Source organism: Oryx dammah, unplaced genomic scaffold, assembly GCF_014754425.2.
Source record: "Oryx dammah isolate SB20612 unplaced genomic scaffold, SCBI_Odam_1.1 HiC_scaffold_19, whole genome shotgun sequence".
NCBI classification, from domain to species: Eukaryota; Metazoa; Chordata; class Mammalia; order Artiodactyla; family Bovidae; genus Oryx; species Oryx dammah.
Genome location: NW_024070203.1, coordinates 73824107 through 73844765, shown reverse-complemented (window position 1 = coordinate 73844765; position 20659 = coordinate 73824107). Strand labels below are relative to the sequence as shown.

The 20659-nt window shown below is 42.0% G+C and overlaps 1 protein-coding gene across 4 annotated transcripts in view; it reads right to left on the bottom strand.

The window, feature by feature from the left end:
* RRM2B (ribonucleotide reductase regulatory TP53 inducible subunit M2B) overlaps positions 1-18634 on the bottom strand; it is a 36812-nt gene extending 18178 nt beyond the window's left edge. Inside the window, exons 1-5 of one of the 4 annotated variants that reach the window (XM_040261979.1) lie at positions 18214-18634; positions 8877-9032; positions 3795-3911; positions 2919-3052; positions 2250-2344 (exon numbers count right to left, since the gene is read on the bottom strand). In XM_040261979.1, the coding sequence (XP_040117913.1) occupies positions 2250-2344; positions 2919-3052; positions 3795-3911; positions 8877-9032; positions 18214-18261 (550 nt within the window). In that variant the 5' untranslated portion in view covers positions 18262-18634. The remainder of the gene's footprint in view (positions 1-2249; positions 2345-2918; positions 3053-3794; positions 3912-8876; positions 9033-18213) is intronic. The other 3 variants (XM_040261978.1, XM_040261977.1, XM_040261976.1) reach the window with 3 other exon arrangements.
* Positions 18635-20659: the final 2025 nt, after the last annotated feature.

Here is a 20659-nt window from a genome sequence, read left to right as displayed (position 1 = left end):
TATACAGCTAACCTCTATGATGCAATGCATTAAGATTGTGTAACTTATACTTTTTTTGATGTTTGAATGTAATTTCATTACATATATTAAAGTTTAATCTGTATATTTAATGTTTTAAAGTTAAAGATATTTTTAAAGTAAGCAGTATATGACACTTTTTAAAAAACTAAGCAGATTGCCATAGGATGACTGCTTCCCTCCTGTATTTTCTCTCTTTCTAGGTTACTTCTCTGGTAGTGTCATGAAAACATGCTTCCTTCGAGGCACACCATAATTTTCCATCATTTCCTAGACATACTAATCTCTTCACTACATATTGAACACTTATGTTTCCCTTTGTTTTTCTCTAAAGCCAGTTTCTCACCATGTGCCTCTCAATCAATTTTGAAATAATTCAGTTCAGTTCAGTTGCTCAGTCGTGTCCAATTCTTTGCAACCCCAAGGATTGCAGCACGCCAGGCCTCCCTGTCCATCACCAACTCCCAGAGCTTACTCAAACTCACGTCCATCGAGTCGGTGATGCCATTCAACCATCTCATCCTCTGTTGTCCCCTTCTCCTCCTACCCCCAATCCCTCCCAGCATCAGAGTCTTTTCCAATGAGTCAGCTCTTCACATGAGATAATTAGCTGGGTATAAAATGCAGATCACTCTCTGGTGAGAACCAGGAATCTGCAGAATTTTTCCAAAATTCTCCATGATTTTTATGCACATTGAAAACCACTGCTTTTCTCATTATCAAAATGAACTGAAGGCAATGCCACATATGTGTTTCTTCCCTGATATACTATGTACTTGTCCACATCTTACACTGAATCACTGGTTCTCAATGTGTTAGCCAGGAATCCCTGGAGATCCACAGACCAGGAGGTCTATGAGGTGAAAACAATTTTCATAGTGATACTAAGGCATTATTTATCATTATTACTATCATTCTCTCATTAATATAGAGTGATGTTTTTCCAAAGGCTACATGACATATCACAACAATCTGAAAAACCTGGTAAAATACTCCTCCCTTTTGTAACTACATATCTGAAGAAGGCTAGATTTTCTTCATATACTTCAACCAAAACAATAGTCTGCAACAAATTGAATGCAGAAGCAGATATAATCCAGCCATCCTCCTATAAAGCAGACATTAAAAAGATTTGCAAAAATAAAAAAGTAGGTTATTCTCACTGATTTTTTTTTAAATACAGTGTTTCTTTGCATAAATATACATTATTTATTTTAAAATATAATGGATTGTTACTGTTAATTTAATATCCATTAATTAGTAAATATTTTGAAAGTTTCTTGGTTTTAATTTCTAATATGTAAATATCTGCAGGCTACCAGGCTCCTCCATCCATGGGATTTTCCAGGCAAGAGTACCGGAGTGGGGTGCCATTGCCTTCTCTGCCATAGATACAACCATATAAATAAAAGCACTTTGGAGCCCTCAATAATTTTTAAGAGTGCAAAGGAGTACAAAGTGAAAATTTTGAGATCTCCTTCTGCACATAATGAATAAAACCAGAAAATAAAGACAATCAATTGTGAAATAGATAAGGATAAGAAAGGTACTTAGGGCTACTTATATTAAATACCTGAATATTTTAATTAAATGTAATAAATATTTATTGAGCAACTACTGTATATGAGACAATGTTAATTCTTTCCTTAAAAAAATGTTATTGGATCTCAATTCATCCTACAGGGTGTCTGCATTTAACTTATTTGAAAAATAAGCCTGTTATTGCAAACTGGTCTTGCCTTAATTGAGTGCACTAATCTATATATTTGTTCCCTAAAAAATATTAGGACTCTGACTTGCTTTATTTTAGGGAAAAAAATAAACATTACTCAAAGCATATAGTCTTGCTCTAATATTCTTGTCCAAGTCTATGTGACTGATTCTTTGATTCTTATTTTTTTAATTAATTTATTTTAATTGGAGAATAATTACTTTACAATATTGTGATGGTTTTTGCCATACATCCACATGAACTGGCCACAGGTATACATGTGTCCCTCCCACCTCCCTCCCCACCCTATCCCTCTGGGTTGTCCCAGATATTCATCTTTACCTGAAATTATGTACTGACCTTTTAATCTTTCAACTTTTAATAAACAGAATATACAACAGATTTAGATTATTTTTTCACCAGCTTCCAATTAATTCTTAGGAATAGTGATATTATACCATGTAAAATAGTATTGTATAACCTAAGCAAATTTGATCAAATATAAATTAAAATTACATACCAAAAGTAGATTTTCTATCTGCTATCCATCGCAAGGCCCAATCTGCTTTTTTCTTAACATATGGCATTGTTTCAATTGCATTAAATAAAAATTCTCTGTGAAAACAGAAGAATTAATGGCAAAGTTATTCACTTGGGTTTTTTTGTTTGTTTTCATTTTTGGCTGCACTACGAGACTTGTAGGATCTTAGTTCCCCAACCAGGGATCAAAACCTGAGCCCATGGCAATGAAAGTTCCAAGTCTTAACCACTGGACCAGGAAATTCCCAATTCACTTGTTTTTAATCATACTATATTTGATTCCATGCAATTTATGGTATGCATAGAATCTGGAGTTTCTCTGTATTTTGGCAAATCCATAAACTATAGAAGTCAAAATAAAACTCAAATTAGTGGTTTGAATCTGGTCTGATACAAAACTGACTAAATTAGAATATTTAATTTCTAAACAAAATGTGCTGATGAACAGTTTTTTAAGTTATAATTTCCTTAGATTAATTGGTCCTATGCAAGTTTTTTTTTTAACCCAACACATTACTGGGTAATAGAAAATAGTGTATTCCTAAACTTCCGTATTTGAATAATTTTTCCCTATATTTAGTTTCCTAATATCAACTTGAATAACCAAGTGATAGATAGAGCTTTGTAAATGAAATCTCAGCAGTAATACCTTTTCTTGGGATCTCTGATGTAAGTGTCTATTAGCAAACTGTACATCTCTGAGTGAACATTCTCGATGAGAATTTGAAAGCCATAGAAACAGCGAGCCTCTGGAACCTGTACTTCCTGACTAAAGCGCTCCACCTAAAAAAACAAGGGAAATAAATATATCCGATTCTATGGGCTCTCATTAAACACTGCAAATCAGAACCTGAACATTAGAATTATGACATAAGAATCACCTGTGATGCCACAAACAGGTCAGAAAGACCTTATGAATTATTCTAAGTGGTACTGTTTAATCCATCAACCCTCCACAATTAGTTGCATACTGTATTCTTAAGCAATTAAATAAATTGACCTGTAAGTTGGAAATACTACCTATAAAGCCAAATAAATTTTAGAACATCTACCAAAAACAATTATTTTGCTTTGTAGAATTGACCTTAAGTAGATCTACTGAAGCCCCTACCAGTTGATAACGAAAGTTTGCATCTTCCCATTCTTTTTGGTAAGAAAGCATGCCTTATAACCAATCATAATACAGTGGGAGCCAGACCCAGTGTTCTATTAAAGAGCTCTGGAAAGGTTATTAAGGTGCAGATTCTTTATTAGGATTACTATCTAAGACTAAACATAAACTCATGCTTATGCCTTGTAAGCAGTCTTTATTGGTACAGTATGCTTGGTTTCATGATATTTGTGGGGGGTGGGGTCAAATACAAATGAAAACTTGCCTTTGACATTTCATCAGAAAAAATTTTTCAAGAGTTAAGCTTCATCTAGTTCATTTCTTAGACACTTTTCAGGTTCAGTCTGATTATCTTACTGCCATCACTGTCATTTAACTGCTGAATGAGAACAAAAGTAGAAACCAAAATCTCACCAAATTTTCATTCACAATTCCATCACTGGCTGCAAAAAAGGCTAAGATATGAGAGATAAAATACTTCTCTTCCGATTTAAGCTTGTTCCAGTGAGGAAGATCCTTTGATAAATCAACCTGAAATAAAAAGATTTTCAAAAAATTTAACTTAAATTCTTCTCAAAGTACAGAAAACTGACTTCTATCCCAACGTTAAGTGGGACATCTTTGCAGCAAAATGTGAAAAATGAAAAAAGTTATCACTCTTGCTATCGACTATTTGTGCCCACTCAAAACCCGTATGAAACTTAATCCTCAATGTGATGATATCTGGAGGGTGGAGCCTTTCGGAAGTGACTTGTTGTTGCTGTGTAGTCACTAAGTCATGTCCAGTTCTTTGTGACCCCATGGACTGTAGCCCACCAAGCTCCTCTGTTCATGGTATTTTCCAGGCAAGAATATTGGAGTGGGTTGCCATTTCCTTCTCCAGGGGATCTTCCTGACCCAGGGATCGAACCCACATCTCCTGCACTGGCAAACAGATTCTTTACTGCTAAACCACCAGGAAACCCTGGGAAGTGATTAGATCACCCTCATGAATGTGATTAGTGCCCTGATATAAGAGACCTCAGAGAACTCCTTTGCCCCTTCTGCCATGTGTGGACCTAGTAAGAAGACATGAACCAGGCAACAAGCCCTCATCAGATATCAAAACTCTAGGCACCTTGATCTTAGAATCTCCAGCCTCCAGAACTGTAAGAAAAAAATAAATTTCTGCTGTTGGCAAGCCATCTACTTTATGATATTATTACATCACATCAGCTCAAACTAAGACAATTACAAAGGAACACAACAAAATCAAAACATTATGAAGAATTCTATCTTTTAGCTAATTGAGAAGCTGGCCAGGATGTCCTTTCAAAACATTAACCTAATCTATTCTCACCACAAAAAAGAAATAGTAACTATGTGATGGGATACAGGGGTTAACTAACACTATGGTGGTAATCATTTTGCAATACATAAGTGTAGTAAAGCAATATGTTGTATACTTTATAACTATACAATGTTATATGTCAATTATAGCAATAAAGTTGGGAGAAAAACTGCAATCTAGAAGCAATGAAGGAAGGGGCAAAATGGAAAGAGAGACTAGAAACTGGTCAAGAAGGAACTGAGGTGAATATACTAATGATTTTCAGCAGCCAGGGCTTTAACATTTTTTACAATATTTACCAATGTGTTAGATAACTAGACACATGTTAAGCAGTTGTACCTGCTACTTTACTGGTAGTTAATCTACTTTTATACCCAGAAGTAATGTCAGACAGGTAATAATCTGGGTTTTAAAACAATTTATAGGTACAGCTTTCTCTGGGAATAGAAATATTTTGGAAAATGTTTATTGGAACTAGCCCTTGGAATTAACAGTAATGTACTCTAGAGTTTGGTAGAATCTACAATTTTAAAATTGTCTCTAAATGTACCTTGTAGATTTTGTCCCTGGAAGATCTCTTACAAATGTTTCATAATAATCTCACAAACATTTGAAATGTGTTTTGTCAACAGAGGTCCATCTAGTCAAGGCTATGGTTTTTCTGGTAGTCATGTATGGATGTGAGAGTTGAACTATAAAGAAAGCTGAGCACAGAAGAATTGATGCTTTTGAACTGTGGTGTTGGAGAAGACTCTTAAGAGTCCCTTGGACTGCAAGGAGATCCAACCAGTCCATCCTAAAGGAGATCAGTCCTGGGTGTTCATTGGAAGGACTGATGTTGAAGCTGAAACTCCAATACTTTGGCTACCTGATATGAAGAGCTCACTCATTGGAAAAGACTCTGATGCTGGGAGGGATTGGGGGCAGGAGGAGAAGGGGACAACAGAGGATGAGATGGTTGGATGGCATCACCAATTCAATGGACATGAGTTTGGGTGGACTCCGGGAGTTGGTGATGGACAGGGAGGCCTGACGTGCTATGGTTCATGGGGTCACAAAGAGTCTGACACGACTGAGCGACTGAACTGAACTGAACTGTCTTTTGCTCTTTATTTATTTATTCTAAAAAGCCCTAATCTCTTTGACTATTCCAAAAAAGACTGAAGTTTCATCTCTTCAATCATTTGTGTTCTTTTCCAAAATCCTTTTCCCATTGCTTTATGTTTTAAATGTTTACTGAACACCAACTACATGACAGGCACTGTGCTAAATGTTGGGGATACAATGGAGCAGAGAGGAAATATTTGCACACATCTTTTAAAAATGCAAGCTAAAATCAGGTCCTATTCTATAATGTTAAGAGTTCACTCAGGTTAAACTGACATCTTCCCGGTTTTTGTGTATTATACTCCTGACACTAAGTTTTAATATTACAATATGCTCACTCTTAAATATTAAACTTATCTACATTATTTTCCATTCCTAAAAGGTAAATTTTTTTGCCCAGCTTTATTCATTTGAATAAATTCTCAATTTTACAGTCTAAAGATTGATTGCAAACTATTGGTAACAGAACTGCCTGCCGCTGCTGCTGCTGGTGCTAAGTCGCTTCAGTCGTGTCCAACTCTGTGCAACCCCATAGACGGCAGCCCACCAGGCACCGCCGTCCCTGGGATTCTCCTCCAGGCAAGAACACGGGAGTGGGTTGCCATTTCCTTCTCCAATGCAGGAAAGTGAAAGTGAAAGTGAAGTCGCTGAGTCGTGTCCGACTCTTAGCGACCCCATGGACTGCAGCCTACCAGGCTCCTCCATCCATGGGATTTTCCAGGCAACAGTACTGGAATGGGGTGCCATTGCCTTCTCCGACAAAACTGCCTAAATAGCTTTAAAAAAAAAAAAAACACCAGAACTTTGTCTTTTGAATCAAGTCTTGAGTGATCCGTCATATTTAAGAAAAAAGGTAAATCACTGGTAAAACAATGAAATCTAAAAATAAACTGTAACTTACATAATTTGTTTAAATGAATAATATATGGAACTAAAAATGTGTTTGACTTCCCCATTAATTATGTATTTGAATCTTCCTATCAGCTGTCTGTAAAAAATATCCATGTATGCGTTTGTGCTAAGTCGCTCAGTCGTGTCTGACTCTCTGCAACCCCGTGGACTGTAGCCCACCAGGCTCCTCTGTCCATGGGATTTTCTGGGCAAGAATACTGGAGTGGGTTGTCATTTTCTCCTCCAAGGGATCTTCCCAACCCAGGAATCAAATCCACATTTCCTGCATTGACAGTTGGATTCTTTACCACTGAGCCACCTGGGAAGCATAAAATATGTACCAACCTATATATTTTAATATTTTCAAAAGTAGTATTTTTAAGTCATGGTGCAACACATAGTACACTTCTTAAAAGATCCAAGAAATTTCTTGATGAAATGTAATTCCACAAGTATCACAAGTACCTTTTTAAAATGATGAATGAAAAAACCACCTGTGTAACCTATTTGTTCTCTTAATGACATTTAACAAAAAGCTTTCTAAAAATCACAGTTAGGGACAGTCAGGTGTGCCTACCACTATGGCTCGATATGAAAATACTGGGTTTTTGGTTTGTTTGGGGTTTTTTTTGCTCTACATGCTAACTACAATATAACAAAGATGTTAATAATGTTAACAAATATAAAGTAACAAAAATGGGTGGGTGGATAAAATTAGTGTAACAGAAGCTTCAAAAATTGGTGCCTTCTGACATCTAGTATAAATCCCCTCCATTCTGTATAAACTAGTAGCTTGCATTTATTTGGTTCTCACTACATGCCCACTAACATTCTACACAGCTAATGAATCCACACCACCACCCAATGAACTAGGTACTATTAGCCCAGTTTACTGACGAGGATACAGAGCGGCTTCCCAGAGCAACTTCCCCAGTGGACAGCTAGTACATGGTAGACCCAGGATTTGTACCTCAGCTGGCTCCAGCACCTGCATTCTTAACAGTGTATATAAAGAATCAATTTCTCAACAACAAAAAAAGGTAAATAAACAGATCTATAGATACCAATAGATGGATAGATCCAAATATATCTACACAAATAGTTATATCTATATGCAGTATACAGGCAAATATGTACACCCAGAGAACACAGTGATACACAGGTATCATCCATCACATTCAAATACGAAGACAATGATTATTTGCAGACTATGGAGCAACTGCTTGCATGACAAACTGTCCTTACCAAACAGCGAGCATTTTCTAATTTGCTGTGTTCAATTCATTTCCTAGGGGAAAGTGCCACGCTAAGAGAAAACATTCCACAGCTGTCCTGTCTGCTCAGGCAGTTGTGCCAGGTTTGATGTGGCTGAGGGCAGAACCAGACAGGGAGGAGCATGGTGAATTCCGGCCAGCAGTTCAGAAGTTGAGTACATTGCCTGGGCAAATTCCTTGTGTGGCAGCTCTTTCAGCACCATCAGCTATAGCTGCAAATTTATTTATTTATTTGTTTATTCCACGGATTGGAAGTAAAAACTAGTCTTATTTGGTCACAGCAAACCAAAAGTCTGTTCAAAAATGGAAAATGGGACTTGTCTGGTGGTACAGTGCATGAGAAGCTGCCTGCCAGTGCAGGAGACAAGGGTCTGATCCCAGGTCTGGGAAGAGTCCACATGGTGCGGGGCAGCTAAGCCAGGGCAGCACAGCTACTAAGCCCACGTGCTGTAACTCCTGACACCTACGCACCTAGAGCTTGTGCTCCGCAACAAGAGAAGCCGCCACAACGAGCAGCATGCGTGCCGCGGCCAAGAGTAGCCCCCGCTCACCTCAACTAGAGAAAGCTCGCATGAAGCCACAAAGATTCAGCTCAATCAAGAATAAAAAATGCCAAAAAAAAAAAAAAGGACAATGTTCGAAAACATATTAGAGGTAAAAATCTGGCAGACTGAGATGACATTTTTGCAGAAGAAAACATGTTTATAGGTAGAAGTCTAAACACAAAACATTGGAGAATGCTGTATTCAGTCTCAGGAATTTCAAACATTATCATATACAACTGATCTTATCCAGGGTACCTTACAATGTAAGTTCAAAAATGTTAATGTCCTGTAATAGAAAATGTGAACACTACTCTAGAGAACGTTTGCTGATGACAGCGATGCTACTTACCTCTTCTGCTGTCCAGAAGGATGCCTGTGCCTGCTTATACATTTTCCAAATGTCAGGGTACTGAATTGGGAAGATGACAAACCGACGAGAACTCTTTTTCAGGAGCGGCTCTTCATCTGACTCTGCTCCATTTTCACTGGGATCTGAAGATAACCTCTTTGAACAATAAAGTACAAACACCTGTTTTATGTAGACATTCCACTTTATTCACATCTAACACACGTGAGGGAGAGTTAGGGAGACAGCACAGTTTGGGAGCCAGTCTCCCCAGCTCAAATGCTTTGTGATCTGGTAGCTGGTCAATGGTGTTTGCTTAAGTGCGTGGCTCTAGGAAGTTCCTTAACTTCTCTGAGTCTCATTTTCCTCATCAGTAAAATAACACTTACCTTAGAGATTACTTTTGGTGATAAAAAGGCTTTAAACAGAGCCTGGTGCATAATAATCACTCAAAATATTATTGCCATTATTGTTACTTTGAGGATAAGTATAAAAAACTAGACCCATAAATGTCACGGGGGGCAAATTTCTAAAGTTGTGGACAAAATGTCCCTTCAGTGCCTCTCACCAAGACAGAATGCTGGCATGAATGCTGCTGCTGCTGCTGCTGCTAAGTCGCTTCAGTCGTGTCCGACCCTGTGCGACCTCAGAGACGGCAGCCCACCAGGCTCCTCCGTCCCTGGGATTCTCCAGGCAAGAACACTGGAGTGGGTTGCCATTTCCTTCTCCAATGCATGAAAGTGAAGAGTGAAAGTGAAGTCGCTCAGTTGTGTCTGACTCTTCACGACCCCATGGACTGCAGCCTGCCAGGCTCCTCCATCCATGGGATTTTCCAGGCAAGAGTACTGGAGTGGGTTGCCATTGTCTTCTCCAGCTGGCATGAATAGGCTACTATTATAAGCTGCTTTTTAATTTTAAAGTTTTCTTGTCTAATCTTAACTGAAATATTATCATACTCATCTGAAAACTCTTTACCAACAACTTAGCAGTCTTTGTCTGATCTTCCCATGTACCAATTGGTTCTTGCTATTTACATGTTAACATTTCTGTACAGCATACGGTCTCACTGGGACTGTCTCAAAGCCTTGTGGGATAAAGAAACACATACCTAAATGCATACTGCTTGGAAAGAGGAGGGGACTCTAAAGGGGGAAAATGCCATATACATACATGCTGCTGCTGCTGCTGCTAAGTCCCTTCAGTCGTGTCCGACTCTGTGCAACCCCATAGATGGCCTCCTACCAGGCTCCTCTGTCCCTGGGATTCTCCAGGCAAGAACACTGGAGTGGGTTGCCATTTCCTTCTCCAATGCGTGAAAGTGAAAAGTGAAAGTGAAGTCTCTCAGTAGTGTCTGACTCTTAGCGACCCCATGGACTGCAGCCTTCCAGGCAAGACTACTGGAGTGGGGTGCCATTGCCTTCTCCATATACATACATACATACATATATATATATATATGTATATATATTTTAATAGCAAGAATGGAGACCAGTTTTTTACATATTGTGGTATTTCCAGAGTACTGTGTCAAGTAAACATTAGTTTCCCCGGTGGCTCAGCAATAAAAAATCCACCTGCAATGCAGGAGGTACAGGAGGCAGGTTCAGCCCCTGGGTCAGGAAGATCTCCTGGAGGAGGGCATGGCCATGCACTCCAGTATTCTTGCCTGGAGAATCCCATGGACAGAGGACCCTATGGGCTACAGTCCATAGGGTTGCAAACAGTCAGACACAACTGAAACAACTTAGCACCCGTGCACAAGTAAGTGAATGGACTGTTAATCTCTCTTTATCCTGTGCTCTGATTTATTGGATACCTTTAGATTTTTAAAAATTTAACATAAGGCCACACTATATCAGTGAAATAATCTAAAACCATTCAAATCAAGCCTCCTCTGAGTACCCTCACAAACCCCTTCCCTCAGCACACCAAAGGCCTTGATTCTACGCCTAAGATAGCATATAGCTCACTGCAATTTAAATTATCTGTCTAAAGTTTCCTCTAGACTCTGCTTCTTAACAGTAAAAAACAGATTTATACTTGTGGAATCCTTAGAGCTTAGCATACAGTCTGGCATTTACTCAATATTCATTCCACAAATATTTAGGTAAATTTCTAAAATGGAAGTGGTCAAGTTTTTTGTTTATTTGTGCCACCATTGAGGACTTTGCTCAAAACTGTAACTTGTACTCAACTTCTGGAATCAAGATTACCGGGAGAAGTATCAATAACCTCAGATATGCAGACGACACCACCCTTACGGTAGAAAGTGAAGAAGAACTAAAGAACCGCTTGATGAAAGTGAAAGAAGAGAGTGAAGAAGGTGGCTTAAAGCTCAACATTCATAAAACTAAGATCATGGCATCTGGTCCCATCACTTCATGGGAAATAGATGGGGAAACAGTGGCTGACTTTACTTTTTAGGGCTCCAAAATCACTGCAGCTGGTGATTGCAGCCATGAAATTAAAAGACGCTTACTCCTTGGAAGGAAAGTTATGACCAACCTAGACAACATATTAAAAAGCAGAGACATTACTTTACCAACAAAGGTCTGTCTTTTCAAGACCATGGTTTTTCCATATGGATGTGAGAGTTGAACTATAAAGAAAGCTGAGCACCGAAAAATTGATGCTTTTGAATTGGGGTGTTGGAGAAGACTCTTGAGAGTCCCTTGGACTGCAAGGAGATCCAATCAGTTCATCCTAAAGGAGATCAGTCCTGAGTGTTCATTGGAAGGACAGATGTTGAGGCTAAAACTCCAATACTTTGGCCACCTGATGCAAAGAGCTGATTCATTTGAAAAGACCCTGATGCTGGGAAAGATTGAGGGCAAGAGGAGAACGGGACGACAGAGGATGAGATGGTTGGATGGCATCACTGACTCAATGGACATGAGCTTGGGTAAACTCCGGGAGTTGGTGATGGACAGGGAGGCCTGGAGTGGTGCAGTCCATGGGGTCGCAAAGAGTCGGACACAACTGTGCGACTGAACTGAACTGAGGACTTTGCAATCTCAAAAAAGCTGTAAGATTCTGAGACACTGCAGTTCCAGGCTCTATAACAGGAGGACACATAAGAGCACGTCCTCTAGGTCTGGTACTGAGGCTGCTTTTGAACTGATACCACACAGATGCTTTATATACATTTATTCTGCTTCGTCTGTACAACAAGTTAGTCAAATAGAGTATTCTGATTTTACAGATGGGAAAACTAAATCTTGAAGTAGGTCAATAACATATCCAGGATTCCACAACTGGTAACTGGCAGACATACGATTAGAACTAAGATAGGTCGGAATTCAAAGCCTTGCCTTAAACTACATCTCTGTATGTGTGGATGGCAGCTAGATTAGGGCCAGTGTGACGTGAAAGTGTTAGTCCTTCAGCTGTGTCCGACTCTTTGCAACCCCATGTTCTGTATGTATCCCGGTAGGCTCCTCTGTCCATGGAATTCTCCAGGCAAGAATACTGGAGTGGGTAGTCGTTCCCTTCTCCAGGGGGTCTTCCTGACCCAGGGATCAAGCTCAGGTCTCCTGCACTGCAGGCAGATTCTTAACCATTTAAAAACCTGAATTCAAAACAATGAGATAAACTAAAGTTAAAAAGAGTGCATGCATGCTCACTCAGTGGCGTCCATCTGTTTCTGACCCCATGGACTGCTGCCCACCAGTCTCCTCCATCCATGGGATTTTCCAGGCAAGAGTATTGGAGTGGGGTGCCATTTCTTCTCCAGAGGATCTTCCCCACCCAGGGATTGAACCTGTGTCTCCTGCATTCTCTGCACTGGCAGGTGGATTCTTTACCACTGAGCCACCCAGGAAGCCCCTAAAAACAGTATACACTACAATTAACCCTTGTGCAACACAGGTTTGAAACACATAGGTCCGCTTATCTGTGGATTTTTTTTCCCCAATAACAATACTATCCCATCTGCAGTTGATTGAATCAGTGGATGGCAGAACAGTGGATATAGAATGCCAACTGAAAAGTTATATCAGGATTTTCAACTGCCAAGAGTCAGTGCCCCTAACCCCCCTGTTATTCAAGGACCAATTGTACTGTCTCCTGCTAAACAAACGGTACTGGTGTAACTAAAGCAGTCAATCCTAAAGGAAATCCACCCTGAATATTCATTGGAAGGACTGATGCTAAAGCGCCAATACTTTGGCCACCTGATGCGAAGAGCCGACTCATTGGAAAAGACTCTGATGCTGGCAAAGATAGAGGGAAGGAAGAGAAGAGGATGACAGGACGAGATGGTTAGATGGCATCATCGACGCAACAGACATGGGTTTGAGCAAACTCCTGGAGATGGTGAAGGACACAGAAGCCTGGCGTGCTGCAGTCCATGGGGTTGCAAAGAGTTGGACAGAACTGAGCAACTGAACAATAACAACAGCTGATGTAACTAGTGAACTGACAGGAGGACATCGTCAAATATGACTTTAGGAAAAAGGAAAAATAAAAATGAGTTCATTAGAAATAAAGTTCAAAGAACCAAAGTGATTTGAAGCTGGTGAAAACCAGCCAAACTGATAAGGCTTAAAGCAGTGGTTTTTAACTGGTACAAATAGCGTAAAACTCAAAATAGAGTAAAACGTTCTCAGAATGCATTTGCCTTCCCCTTCACCAGATTAAAGTCACCATGTATAATGAGATCATGAAGTATGTTGTTGAGGAGGATGTGTTTCACAGGTGAATAATAAGACAGTAAAGATGAGATTACAAATCAGCATTTTGGACACTGCAACCTCTACATCAGATCACGAAGTAAACCAAATGACCATATTTCACTCCACAGTGTACATTATAGTACAAAACTGTGTTCACTTACAGTAAGCACTTAATATTATTATTCATGCTTTCAGGCAAGTCATTTAATCTGATCATCATCACCTGTAAATAGACTAACATTTGTCCTACTTGTTTAAAAGGAATGTTATAAGGATCAGAGGAGCTAATATAAATAAAAGTACTTTGCATATTCTCAAGTGTTACAAACTTTTTAAATTGTTATTTTGTTACTATTAACTGTTGGGATGTTTCTGGCCTTAGAAAGGTGGTCTTCTATAATTCATGAAGTAATTAGAAAATTGCTGGAAAGGCTTAAAAAGTGAGCTATTCAAATCCCAATTTAAAAGGTTGAGATCTGCAGTCAATGAATATTTCAAACTTATCTTGGCCCACATTGTTCTTCCTTGAGTTCCTGTAGACTGCACTTGCTTTCATCACCACTACGCAGCATTTTGAGATGATTTTGCATTTCTCCTTTTGTTACATCTTTTGTCCCGGGGGTACAGGTCTATATGCAGAGCGAGACTTCTTTACTTTCACTGTATTTGCTGTGTGTACCATACTGACAATTGGGAATGACATCATAAGCAGCAACCCTTTGGCACCAAGCACCCTTGCTCTGAATGGAGTTTGAAAATGCTGATAATTGATCAACATCTGGATCTGCAAAAACTGCTGACGACAACTATCTTTAAATGATGTTCAAATGAAAGTCACATTTGAATACATATATTCGTCCTGTTCCATCATGGTAATATGTAGATTGTTAAGAAGCTGAATTAGGAGGCTATTGGGAAAGATCCTGCCTTGTGAAGAGAGGGGCTTTAACGAACACAGACCTTTGAACTGGGCTACAGATGATAATACTGCTTATTTTCCTGATGATAAAAATCCACACACATTTTAAAATACTGTCAAGAGGATCATATATCCCCAAATTCTAGGCTCTTCAGGGCATTCTCTGTGGATGTGGGCTAAGAACACATATTTTAGAAGTAAAGAACAATATGAGAAAAGTCATGATGGCATGGGCCATTTTTAAGAACTGGAAAACTTTCTAAATGTGGGTGACAATGGAAGAAAATAAAACCAGAAGGCAGAAAACACTTCACAATTTTTCCAAGTGTGCTCTGAAGAACCGTGTGGTCTCTCTAATGTCAGAAAGTGCTCAGCACCTGGAGAATAACGGAATAAATCAGACAAAAACTCTTGCTTCTCACATTACATGTTTAACAAAATTTCATCTGAATAAACACCCCACCAACCCAAGTCATTAACAACAGTAAGAAGTTAACAAACACAAAAGCTTTTAAAAATCAATTTGATCAATAAAGAAGATAAGGAGTTCAGTTTCAAGACATCAAGAAGGAAGCTGAAAATATAACACTATGGTAGGTAGAGCACACTCTCCACTCCTCTCTCAGGGAGTGAAGATCCTATTAGTAGTTGCGAAGAGGATGGATGTGATTATTCAGGGAGAAGATACAAAGCAGCAGCACAGCTGAGAGCACAGACCAGGGAATGCAGGTATTTCTCCTGACAGAGACGGAGCAGGTGGAGGAAGAGGCAGCTGGGATTAAAAGCGACAGAAACGGCCATAAAGCAAAGGCAGAGGCGACCTGACTCTGCTAAAGCAAAGGATCAAGATGAGATGAAGAGGAATTCCCTAAAGTATCCACTTTGTGGGTATCAATGGGACTAAGGCATTAGGAATTTTCTGGGTCAAAGATTTTCAAACATCTGGGGGAGCTAGGAGGCTCAGACTTCAACTCTTCCCACTTGCCCCTAGCCCCAGGTGCTGACATTCATTCTGGAGCACAGTTTAAAATCATTCCTATGGAGAGTCATGGAAAGTTTCTGAGTAGGAATTAATATGAACAAGGGTACCATGAGAAAGAGAAATTGAATATCCATGTGTAGGCTGAATTAGAAAAGAGAAAATCCTAGGTTTTGGTAGCAAGGACAGTGTCCATTTCAGAGGTGGAAATGACAGCCTGAATTAAGATGTAGTGGTTAACATGAAAAAGCTGCCCAGTCCAAAGAGCTGGGCAGTTTGGTGCAGGAATTAAGACCCTTTGGGGAGTATTTATTTGAGGGAAGTGGCATGGAGGCATAGGTTTATTGATGGATTAATTTGGCAGTGGAAAACAGGAATGGACAGCTGGTAAGACTGAAAGTAGACAACTAATTTGTTGTAACTGCTGTTTGCAAATGCTCAAGTGAGGAAAACGTGAAACAGTTTCTCATAAGCATTCCTTGGTAACTTTCCACTGTCTTTTTCAGAATGGTGCTTCCTGATTCTGGACACCTGGTCCCAAGAAGTGCCAGGACATGCGAGGGCAGCCATCTGCGTTAAGACTTCCCAGCTAGCATTCACCCTGCACTGATCTAGACTGGCATTCTACACAGCCCCTTCCTCCCATCCACCTCCAATTACACTACTTTCATTTGCTGGCCTTTACCTCTCCCCTTCTCCTCAGGTGAAGTAGAATGTTTGGATGCTGTCAGAGTTATACACCATTCGTAGGTGTTTTCATTTTCATTTTCCTGTTCCCACCAAATCTGACAAAACAGGTGTACTGCTGGTCCAGGAGTGAGAACTTGAGTTGTATGGTCCTGGGCGTATCATTTTGAAAACAGGGACTATCAGTTAGATTAATGATAGTTAATTTGGGGAAACTATCAAAAGTTTGGACCCCCTTTCTCTAGAAATTCACAGCTGCACATATAAAACCTACAAACTTCAGGAGATTCATAAACCCCCTTCAAGCTCATCTATAAACTCTTCAAGACGGTGTTCTTAACATATGTGTCCCATGACCCAGTGGTTAAGACTGTGCTTCCACTGCAGGGGACACACGTTTGACCCCTGGTAGGAGTAGTTTCACACGCTGCTTGACATACCCAAAACAAAACTGTGTACCAGGATCATCTGAAGTGCTTGTTAAAAATGCAGTCCCAAACCCACCCCAAGAGACTTTGATTCACTATATCTGGGGCGTAGACCCAGATATTTACATTTCTCACAACATTTTCCAGATGATTCTGATGCAGGTGGCCCAAGCTGCACCAATATATCTGTAGAAATAAAGTACTTAAGGCATCCTTGCATCTCAAGTTAAAAACTGTGAAACAGGTGCTCACTGAACTCCATTCTAGATCTAAAGTTCTGCCTCTGTCTTTGTGGGTCTGTACCAAGATAGGGGTAACAAATAAAAATTAACTTCCAGGTCTTAAGTCTGAACTGTTGGAGCTACCACCACAAACAAAAATATCTGAATTGTCCCATTAGAGCAGGACAATGTTTGTTTCAAAAGAGGAAGAGAAAGTTTGAGGGCTATTTACAATTTGTTAGTTACTAAATGTTTACAGAGTCAAAATAAAGTAAAATCCCACATCTGGAATCTACAACTTTCTGAAGAAATGTAAGAATCTCTGTGAATCTGAGAGCTGAATCTCTGTGAGCTGAAACTATTAAAAATAATCAAAGATACCACACACAGCAATAGGTTTAGAAGTATTTACAAAATAACAGGCTAAGAAAATTATAGCACAACAATTTTAACTACCCTACAGCTCTATAGACTAATGAATCCCAGTGTGTTGACTGTTGTTATGTACCTCTACTAATATAGAAGGGCTTCCCTAGAGGCTCTGACGGTAAAGAATCTGCCCACAATGTAGGAGACCCAGGTTCCATCCCTGGGTCAGGAAGATCCCTTGGAGAAGGGAATGGCTACCCACTCCAGTGTTCTTGTCTGGAGAATCCCACGGACAGAGGAGCCTGGTGGGCTACAGACAGTCCATAGGGTCGCAAAGAGGCAGACACGACTGAGCGACTAACACTCTCACTAATATAGAAGCCAAGAAGATTAACACGGTTAAGGTAGGTTTTATTAAGCACCCACAACTTCCGTGGCACTTTGCATAAAGCACTTAATTCTTTGTGAAGGAAGTATCATTTCCACTGTAGAAATGAAGAAAGTGGTAACCCCAAAGATTCACAGCTCGTTTAGCGGGGTCTGAGTGAAACTGGTCTCCTAACCTGATCGTTGCCATTGTTAGGATTTCCCGAAGCCTTTCTACTGATCAGCTAACCCCATCCACTTGTGTTAGTTTCTACACGCTTCCTTCCAAGTCCTATTAACCATCCCAGAGATGGAATGCATTTCTCCAGTACAGCCACTAGTCCTCGGCCCTAGCCTCAACCTCCCCTGCCAGGGGTCCAGAACAGGGAAGGATGGAAGAGGGCGCGCCTTGCCCGGATGTGAAGTCTCAGAGCACTGCCCTCGGGTCGCCCCGGAACAGAGCAGTGGAGCAGAAACCCGGCTCCCTCCTCACCCCTCCGAGGGGATGGCCTTCAGAGCGCTCGAAAAGACGAAACCAGGCTGCAGCGAGCGCTCGAGGCCAGGCCTACCCCGGGTCTCAGGAGGCAACGAGTAAAATCTACTACAGAGATCCTGCACCTTGCAGGTCCCCGCCGCAGCCCGCAACCAGAGGCCCGGCGTGACTGCGGGGCGGGAGAGGAAGCGACAGCGCTGTTTACCTCCTCTGGCTGGGGCCTGGCCGCTTCCGGCCTTTCCGGGTCTCCCATCGCGCAGACTCCGCCAGAGCTACCGGAGCAGAGGGAACCGAGCGCCTCGGGCCACTCCAACTGGGACAGAACCAGGTGGCCGGCGGGTGCTCTGAGTAGGCCCCGCCCCCTGGCGCAGGGACCGCTCCTACTCCGGCGGGTCCCGCCCCGCTCCTCGGCCCACGCCGATCGCCGCTTTCTCGCCTGCCCATTGAGGACCAAGCCCGACTCGGGCCTGGCCCCGCCTCCCCACTCACACTGGGACGCGCCCACTCCGACTGCCCCGCCCCACTCCTCTGCGCCGGCCCCACCTCCCGCCGCTGCCGGAGTAACCGAGTCTGGGCAAACTTCGCCCAGCGCCACTGCGCGGGCACCGCCTTCCACCTTCTCAGTGAAGGTCTCTCCTTGAGCCTGCCAAACCCCGCCCACTGCACCTCGAGCCCCGCCTCCTCCACTAGGTCCCGCCTCTCCAGCCGGCCCCGCCTCCCCTCCCGGCCCTCTGCCTTTGGCCCCTCTCGCGTCGCCGTCTTCAAGCCTCTCAGTGCGGGAGGTCCCCGGACCTCTTACGATCGAAACTGTCCAGCTAGTCCTCGCAGTGCATCAGGAACACGGTATATGTCGAGCCAACTCGGCCTAAATTAAAAGACGCTTGCTCCTTGGAAGAAAAATTATGACCAACCTAGACAGCATATTAAAAAGCAGAGACATTACTCTGCCCGTCTAGTCAAAGCTATGGTTTTTCCAGTAGTCACATATGGCTGTGAGAGTTGGACTATCAAGAAAGCTGAGAGCTGAAGAATTGATGCTTTTGAACTGTGGTGTTGGAGGAGACTCGAGAGTTCCTTGGACTGCAAGGAGATCAAACCAGTTCATCCTAAAGGAAATCAGTCCTGAATATTCATTGAAAGGACTTATGCTGATGCTGAAACTCCAATACTTTCCCCACCTGATGTGAAGAACTGACTCACTGGAAAAGACCCTGATGCTGGGAAAGATTGAAGGCAGGAGAAGATGGGGACCACAGAGGATGAGAGGGTTGGATGGCATCACCGACTCGATGGACATGAGATTGAGCAAGCTCCAGGAGTTGGTGAAGGACAGGGAAGCCTGGCGTGCTGCAGTCTATGGGGTCGCAAAGAGTCGGACACGACTGAGCGACTAAACTGAACTGAGCTGAACTCGGCCCGTCCTGAGAGGCTGCGGGATGGCGGTCGGACCACACACTGTAGAAGCTAAAGAGGAGAGAGAGAGCTCTTCGAGTGTGGAGCGGTGGCAGAGGGAAGCCACGCTCTGGGTGGGAAAAGGGGACGTCCCCGTGACACCGCGAGAGAGGAGAGAAGGCTGCCCAGGTTTTCTCTGAAGCTCCCGAGGAGCAGAGGTCGGGGGAAAGAGTGCGGGACGAGGCGGGGGGCGTGCGGAGGAGGGAGAGAACGGAGGAGGGCGTCTGAAGGCCCTGGTGGACCTGGATCACCAAACTAAGCCTGTACTGACACTTGCCAGGCGCCGCGCGCGCTGTGAGCCGGGCCGCAGGGTCCCGGGACGCCGCTGCGCCCTGCACAGCGACGCCCCCTCCCTCGGCCGGCCCACCAGGAGCTCGGGCTTTGGGTGAACGACTGAGGTTACCCAGCCCGAAGTAGAAGGCGCCCGGGCTCCCCGCAAAACGCTCTTTTCCAGGCGCAGAGTCGAGGAGCGGACAGAGGGACAGATGCTGGGGTGCCCATGGGCCTGTTTCTCAGGGGAACTGTCTACAGGTAACTGCCCACAGAAAGAAAAAATAGTGGGGTCCAAAAACCAGAACTGAGGCAAAAGAGACTTGCTTAAGTCGTTTGAAGCTGAAATGTTGAGGTAACCCTTGTCAGGCCTTGACAACAGGTACCTGCTTCGTGATTAGCTGAGGGAAATGTGGTTCAGACAGGGTAGATAACTGAGCTTTGAAAATGATGAAGGTTTATTCTCAGTCCTGCCCTAGAGTGGGGGATGAGCAATATCCATTCTTACTTAGACAACTACTAGGGGCCACATGCTGAGTAAAAAAATTCCCACGGGTTAACTTTAAATAATAGTTAAATAAGTTCTGTGAGGAAACTTAGTCTTAAAGAAGCTAGAAATTTTATCACAGGCATGTAGAAAATAAACTAAGAGCAAAGGTTCTACCATTTAAGTCATCAGACGGTATGTCTCCTGTTTATCAAGTATTTTATGTGTATTGAACATGCAGAAGTGAATGAGTCTAGTGAAAAAGAATGTGGATTCTGGAGCCCATTTATTAGCTGTGCTGCCTTGGACAAGTTACTTAGCCTCTCTGAGACTCAGTATCCTCAGTTCCTTCCGCATAAGACTGTTGCATGGATTTACTAATATATTACATGTAAAGAACCTACTGGGGCAGAAAATTACAATGGTAGCTTTCAAGTACACT